Raw genomic sequence first — 8474 nt, 5'->3', positions numbered from 1 at the left:
TCCAAGCGAAAGGCCTATTTTGCGAGGAGGAATGTTGGGATAAGGCGTTGTTAGTGAGGAGGAAAGTGGAAACCGACTGGACATGCCACTTTGATTCTTGCATTTTGAGAATTTGTTTATGATAGAGATCAAAACAAACTAAACGAACATGGTTACGAAAATAAATTTATCATTCACTGTTACATATAACCCATGACTGACTCCCCTCGTACAACAATTACAAAGGACCATGCACATTGATCAGATTACATGCTAAGGTCACATATTTGGCACAATTTTGGTGTGCCTAAATTTACATATTCATTTCATGGTCTTGAGTACATGATGCTGTTGTCTGATTCTGCAAAAAAGGTCCCTCTTACTTTATTCACAAAACATGCAGGATGTTTTTTTCTACATTTCTTACAGTGCCAAACGAAAAGAGTAAAATTACTGAAAAAATATCGAAATGGAAACTTTTACACCATTAAACATTTTTAATTTGTTGAATCTGCATACAAAATACGATGTTATAGGAGTTCCGCGTACCACATAGTTGAGTATTGAATACCCTCTAAATAACCCCCTTCAATCCCGCGTACCAAATCGGGCCTGGAAGCCTCATTTATTTGGACGTCTATAATAAACTCGACTTGAAGTTGAGAGTCTTTTGTGTGCAAAGTACACTCTTCAAAACAAGAAACGCACAGGTAGATTTTTAGTAAATTTATTGTACCTAATAAAGTCGATATATTTAATTTAATATGATAAATACAAATATGAAATTTTGGAGCTCGATAGTCACATGTTGTCGTTGTACAAAGGCATTGAAAACTGTTCATTGTCATATGTGTACGAATTCTGTCCTGCGCCATTCTGCTTGTAACGCGTTGGTCAATTGTGGGAGTGTTTGCGGCGTGTTAAGACGTTGATGTACACGTCGATCGAGATCATCCCAGAGGTGTTCGATTTTGTTGAAATCTGGAGATCTCGCACGAGCTGTGTGCGGTGGAGCGTTGTCCTGTTGAACCAGCTCCCTCTGGCGGTCAATGATTGGAAGAAGGTGAGGTTGAAGAATTTGATTCATGTAGCGATTTGCTGTCAAACTTCCCTGAACCAAAACCAAGTCAGATTCTCTAAGTGTAGGATATGACCCCCCACACCATGACACTTCCGCCACCGAAATTGTCGAATTCACGTTCACAATGTGGAGCAAAACGATTATTTTGACGATGATAAACACGTTGTCTTCCATCTCACCGGTAAACATGAAAAGATTTGGTAAATATCTGTTGTCAACGAGTTGGGTGTTCACATGCTTTGCAAATCCTGCAATCGACAGAAATCTGAACCACATTTTACGAACCGGATTTCGATTTCGATGCGCGATTTTGATTGGACTATGCATAGAATCGTTAGTCCAGCCAAACTGTAACTCCATAATACTAGCCAAGTTCGGCAAGTGTGGAAACTGGACTTTTATAGTCAGTTAACTCACTTGCCTCGGGTAGATGACTAACCACTGGCTCATATCGATATAGACGAATATGTGTAGGGTTCATTGAGCGAAAATTCAACGTTTTCATCGATGGCATTGTCAGTTGATGCCATGGCGAACACTCATAATCTACCAAACACAATACAGAAACAGTGATCGTCTGTAGGTCAACTCTCCACTCTGCCATGTGCTGACAACTCTGCTAATTAACGCTCTGTAGTTTCCGGAATATGAGTAATTTTAACGTTTTTTTTGTCACAAATATATTGCTTTCGAATTTTCTCCTTCAAGATACTTGTTTCAACATGCTTTATAAATGTTTTAATCAAATATTAATATAAAATCTTCTTTGAGCATGTGGTTCGATACAACCATGCTATTATGATGTCAATTCTTATACATAAATAAGTCAACAATGATAAACTTCACAAACGATGTATGAATGGAATGGAAACAAAGGTGAGGTGAGGTGAGGTGAGGTGAGGTGAGGTGAGGTGAGGTGAGGTGAGGTGAAGTGAAGTGAAGTGAGGTGAGGTGAGTTGAGTTGTGGTGAGGTGGGGTGAGGTGAGGTGAGGTGAGGTGAGGTGAGATGAGGTGAGGTGAAATGGGATCAACGTCGAGTTCAACATTATTGCATGCATATAGCGACCTGCAGGCACGTGTGTTTCTGTGCGTGTGCGTGCGTAGGTTGTGTGCACTAGTCCGGACTAAATCACTACAAAGTGTCAGAACAGAGATACGTTGTGGCATGTAGTTTCACTCAGTGCCATGTGGTGTCATGAAAGTGTAATGAGTGAGTGGGTATGATTTTACACCGCTTTTAGCAATATTCCAGCAATATCACGTTGGGGGTCACCAGAAATGGACTTTACACATTGTACCCATGTCGGGAATCGAGACGTGACGAGCGAACGCTTTAACCACTAGGCTACCCGACCGCCCCGAAAGTGTAATGAGAGTAAGTTGCATGCAGATTCATTTAGTATCATGTAGAGTCATGTTGACGCATGTAGTGGCATATAGAGTGATGTAGAGCACGAAAATATCTTGTAGTGTCCTGTGTTGTCAAGCAGTGCCATAAAGCAGTATCTAGTCTCACGTAGTCATTAAGGTACATGGGTTGTGTTGGGTGGGTAACATGGAAACTTGTTTCTCATGGTCATAACAAAAGTCTCTATTGTCACACACACACATGCAAGACTGGTGTTTGTCGTCTTTACGCATCTTTCCTCGCAGTTGAAAACAAATTGATTAGGTAGCACCTTAAAATGGTGGTCAGCTAATGCGTCGCAGTTTTGACAAGAAATATGTCAATTGTTTAGTGCGCTATCACATCTAACAGTAGTCTACATAGGAATAACAACATCAGATCAAATAGTAGTTTGTTTTGATCTAAAATTGGATTGGATTCATAATGTGATTCGAAGTCAAGTTTATTGTAGTCCCGTGAAAGATTAATCCATACATTTCTCGAGGTCTTGTTAGTTTAGTGGACGATGTTTGTATGGACATGGTACATAAATAACTTCAACAAAAAGGAAATGTAGCTCAATAGAATTGATCAATTGATTATTTTTTCAGAATCACATCCAGGCACACTTGACGTTTTGTACTTTTTCATCACTGTCGATGGTGTTACTGATGTAAAGTCTGCGCTTGTGTCAGGTCTGATATTAACCCCAGATCGACATATCAGTAAACAATATGGAATGTTCTGAAATGACCGTGTCCTCGTTATCTACTGGTCAGATGCCCCTGTCCCTATTCCCAGGACCCCCTGTCTTGTCCAGGGCAGACTGTGTCTCTCTGTGTTTCTTCAGTGCATACTGTACCACAATGTTCTACAACAAGGAAACCAAGTCTTGTCTTGTGATGGAAGCCTTCAAACAGACACTGCTGTTTGCCACCTCTCAGCCTATTGAACACCTGGTGTTGGGTAAAGGTAAGATTTGTGATCTTTTATCGTTACATGTGTTCATAAGGACCTACAATTCAGGTATGAAATAGAAGGAACATCGAGGATATGGCATGTACAAGAAAATAGATAAAATACATGAACTAATCTGTACCTTAAGGCTGTCTGTGTGTTATTTTTTTGTAACTATTTTAAAGTCTCCATGTTAGTACAAGGCCGATTCCTGCCTGCCTGTTTTCAAATATATAGTATTAATTTCTTTGCAATGTAATTGTTTGGCATGTAAAAGTACCAGGCTAATTCCCGTCTGACTGTTTTCAAATATATGGTATTATATGGTTACAATGTACAATATGCCATTAAGCTTGTTTGCTTACCTATTTCTTCGAACATGATTGGACATATTGGTAGTAACAGCCAAGCAGTAATCTAAACCTTTCTAAAAACAACCACAGTTCAGCACAATAGCTCTGTTCATTACTAGTGCCATCAATAATTGATAGAACATGTAACACTTTGGCAAACTTAAAAGAATCCTTCTAAGCATTTTCAACATTTTTCCTAATCAGCATAGAACATGTAACCTCCCACTGATGCTAACATCTGTAACACCCTGCTGAAGATTCAATTGATAACCTCCGCCTTAGAAGGATTGAATATATAACATTTAACAACGGATATATTGACAATAATTTACGAGTGACGAGGAATGATGGATTAACTGTCCCAAGTGAAAGTAATGTTTGGATTGATTCTGCAACAAGTAAGGATTATTTTGAAAGAGTCTTTCAAGTTAGCATATGTCATACTTTTTCCGTGGTTATTCTCTCCCCTGCTGTCATCGAATTCGTTTTCTACCACAATTATGCTTAAAGGTATCATGATGTTCTATGTATTATTTCTGGTATTTCTTCCATTTAGTTTCAAGGGAAGGGCATGTCGCTCACAATTGTCAGTTTTGATCACAAAGACGTTAAAACGGTTCAATGACTATATTATGTTCACTATTCTTTCTACCAGATTTCCTTTAAAGTTCACAGGATCGTTCACTTGTATCCGGATACGAATGTTAACATTGTTGTTTACATGCAAGCAGACTATTTGTTCCATCAAATTTAATGTACTTACAAATCTTAATTAGTTTTTATGATTTGTTTATCACATGTGTGAACGTAATTTATTTGGATCAATAATAAATATAGTTTTTGAATGCTTTTAGTTGAAAATGACATGTCTCGTTTGGCAAATTTGTTTGTTAAAAAAATGACTAAAATCTCCCATCCTATATTGGTAATAAAATCTGTAACCTCACACGAAACATTGAATCTTTAGTTCACTATTAGGAAAGATTGTAACCTACTAGGTTCAATAACGTAGTCCCCATTCCCCAAATTGAAAATATATGTTTACTCTGTACGTTAAATGTTTTAGTGTGAAACCAACAAGTAACCAACAAACAGTATACAATCAACAAATGTATTACAAAATTCACTAGTTTTAAAAATCAGTACTTACTGTAGGACAATTACAATGGCAGTACACAATAGAGTGGTAGTACAACATTCAATGGCAATACATAATATGATGACAGTGGTCAGTATCAAATACCAAAAAAAATAGTGGTGATAGCAAAAATCAGTGGTAACAATATATTCGCCCAGCAGTGGCAGTGGTCAAGCTTCCGAGATTGGATGTTTTGGGGAATCCGAGGTGATAAGGGATTTTCACACAAAAACTGGTCTTGATGTCATGAAATGTGAGAGATGAAACAGGCACGCGCCCCCTCCACTTATATAATCCAGCTTCCAGAACTTTCCACAAAGTGCCAGACCAGTCTAGTGTCACAAGAACATCGCAGAATAGTCCACATGTTGACATCCATCTATGTTATTCTGGAAGTTTACACATCACAGGAAGCATCTGAATACAGTAATTTCTTCACCACTGCCTACATTAAATGTTACTACATTCCTGACAACTAATCATTGCTAATTAACTTCTATATATAAGTTTATATATAAATCCAAAGGGTTTATAAATCTAAATCATAGAATGGGATAGCTTCGCGCCTTTGATAGTGGACTGCTCTTTTTCTGCATTGTATTGTATATCTACCTCACGTTCATATCGTATTTCACGCACGCTAGTGTTCAACACCAATCATGAAAATGTATGTCCCGTCACATATGTATCTTACCCCTATATTTTATGCAAAGTCTCATTAATGATCAATGTCTATCTCTTATGTAACGATACGTCAGTGGTCTGCACCTTTCTAAAATACCACAGGGCGGTCGCATAGCCTAGTGGTTAAAACGTTTGCTCGTCACGGGTTCTATTCCCCATATGGGTACAATGTGTAAAGCCCATTTCTGGTGTCCCCTGTCGTGATATTGCTGTGATATTGTTAAAAGCGGCGTAAAACCATACTCACTCACTCATATATCACAACACATTAATGTTATACAACTAAGTCTTATGGCATGTCACGTCAAAATCATATGCCTACATGTATGTCACGTCATGTTAATATTCTATACCTATCTCATATGTTACATAAAGTTTGTGCTTTATACCTTTGTCTTACGTCACGTTACGTTAGTGTCCTAGACTAGTCTTGTCATTGTACGTTTTGTGTTCCAGCTCCCTGTCCGCTCGAGTCAGGCTATCTATACAGCCGGAGACTGAACATGTGTTACAAGAAACACACCGACCCTAAACTGTGGACTGACGCCAAGACAGCATGCTCAGCAGTGGGCAGCTACCTCGTCATCATCAACAGCGCTGAACGGAACCAATTCATGTACGACATTGCTGCAGATATTGGTAGGTCACGTGTAGGATGTTTTATGAGTCAGTGAATCATTCAGTCAGTGATGAGTGAGTCAGCGAGTGAGTGAGAGGGTGAATCAGTCGGTCGGTATGTTCGTCAGCCTGAGGTACGATAAGGCACACTCAGCCAAGTCACACATAATAACCACCCAATCCTCACAAGTCGCCCATTTGTGATTAGCCTTTTCTGCCCTAAAAGCGCCATAAATGCATATCTGGATAGAAAAATATATAACTATTTCTTTTTTATGTACAAGAGTCCTGACAATGCACTATTTCAGCCGAGCTTATGCAATTGTTGGATCAATTTCTATTACAGGACCGTTTTGGACGAGCGGGAATATACTGGGATCATCCTGGAGATGGGGAGACAACTCTTCAGTTGCTGAGCCAACTTTCTGGAGCCCCGGGGAACCGAACGATCATCTAACCGAGAAATGTCTCACCTTCTGGGACCTGAGCCTCCCCAACAGCTGGCACGGTGGTGACTGTTACTCCCATCCACTGGCCTATGTCTGTGAAATATCTATGTAGATTTGAACAGTTCTGTTTTGATTTTTGTTTTTGTGCGTGTGTGAGAGAGTATGTGTGTGTGAATTTGTGTGTGAGTATGTGTGAGTGAGTGTGTGTGTGTGTTAAAATGCAGTCTGATGGAATAATATATAACGCCGATTGTATTGTTTATTGTATTAAAGAAGTCGTATATCCATAGAGCTATCTCTGATAGTTGTTCTGATAACAGGATATAGTTTCGATGGATTCCCCAAGGATTTCTGTTTCAAGAGGTATTACTTTATATACTCCAAGGGTGAGTGAGTGAGTGAGTGAGTGAGTGAGTGAGTGAGTGGGTGGGTGGGTGGGTGGGTGAGTGAGTGAGTGAGTGAGTGAGTGAGTGAGTGAGTGAGTGAGTGAGTGAGTGAGTGAGTGGTCGAGTAAATATTTATTTACGTCGCATCAACAGTACAGTCTTGGGTAAAATTAATTGCTTTATCACTATATTGATAACTAAAACTGTCATCACAGACCAGGGTAGCCTGATGCTGTTTTAATGCGCATTGAAGTGAAACAGAAATCCCTTCCAAGCAATAAAGTTTGGATTTTCAGTTCATTTAGTAATCACCAGAGCACATTCTATCTTAAAATTAAAACAAGTCTTCAGTTATGTGCATCTACAAAATGGTAATATGACAAGTAAGAGTAAACTAATTCAGACACGCGCACCAACCGTTTTCCAAGTAATGATCAACGACTACGGGCGTCCATAGATGACACAAGCATAGCACTGGTGTCACTTTGCTAATACTGAATCGCTGAAGCATCCTAGTGGCATGTTATTGAGACCTATATGAAGTTGAGGTTAATTCGTTTGCGGTCTATACTTATCTCGTGATAGCACTGTCATTGTGATTAATATTGAGGTTTTTCAAAATAACCACACAGACTATTAATTTTTTCTGCATCATTATTCTCGGTTGACAATACAGTTCCACTGCTGATGAATCTTATAAAGCTTCCATAAAATCGTGCAAACTGATTGCTTTTATTGAGGTATTAGCCCAAACCCCTCACCTCCATGTCAGAATGTTGAGATCTGATTGGTGAATGCGATCTGGATAAAGTGCGACGTATCCTGTCTGGAAGGAAATTTTGTTTTGAGCGGAAGAAAAAATCCTTATACCCCTCCGTGAAGATAATTTCTCAGTGGAATGATAAAACTCGTGCACCCCGCTACGAAGCAAAAAGTTGCACGTTGTTTACGTGAAAGTCACGTGTTACAGCACACATTAACTCAGCCCAATCGGTTTTTTTCAATATGTTTTAATCCTTTATAGTTGCAGATTGAAACTTGTCGTCAGAATACATTTGTCGTGGAAGTATCACTCGTGGTAGATGTGTTTTTATCCATCTCTGATGGTATAAAACCTAACGCGGGACGCACGAAGCCACATACATGTATACCCGGAGTGATACTACTACAATGTATGATACCACTACCATGGGGAGGGCATACACTTCCGCTTATTTCAGTACAGTGTTTTTGATTGTTTTACGGTGCGCCGGGTTTCGTTCTGATGTATAGGTGGCCACTGTGTGAGATATATAGAATATTTTATTTATTACTTGCCGTTTGTAACATTTTTCAAAATATTTCTCTGTCGTATGTACATAGGCAGACATCTACGTGATCCACAGCAATAATCCCTTTGAGTTTAACAGAATAATACATGTATTTCAAAGACATTAAAAGTT

General features: G+C 39.0%; 1 protein-coding gene across 1 annotated transcript; it reads left to right on the top strand.

Moving 5' to 3' along the window:
* The first annotated feature begins 3181 nt into the window (after positions 1-3181).
* LOC139459046 (perlucin-like protein) lies at positions 3182-6758 on the top strand. Its single transcript, XM_071240488.1, has 3 exons — positions 3182-3419; positions 6036-6218; positions 6544-6758. The coding sequence occupies exons 1-3, from the start codon at positions 3182-3184 to the stop codon at positions 6756-6758; spliced, it is 636 nt and encodes a 211-aa protein (XP_071096589.1).
* Positions 6759-8474: the final 1716 nt, after the last annotated feature.

Source organism: Haliotis cracherodii, unplaced genomic scaffold (assembly GCF_022045235.1).
Source record: "Haliotis cracherodii isolate W230 unplaced genomic scaffold, xgHalCrac1.p SCAF_13, whole genome shotgun sequence".
NCBI classification, from domain to species: Eukaryota; Metazoa; Mollusca; class Gastropoda; order Lepetellida; family Haliotidae; genus Haliotis; species Haliotis cracherodii.
Note: the sequence above shows the minus strand (reverse complement) of the source record. Positions and strands in the feature narration are given on the sequence as shown.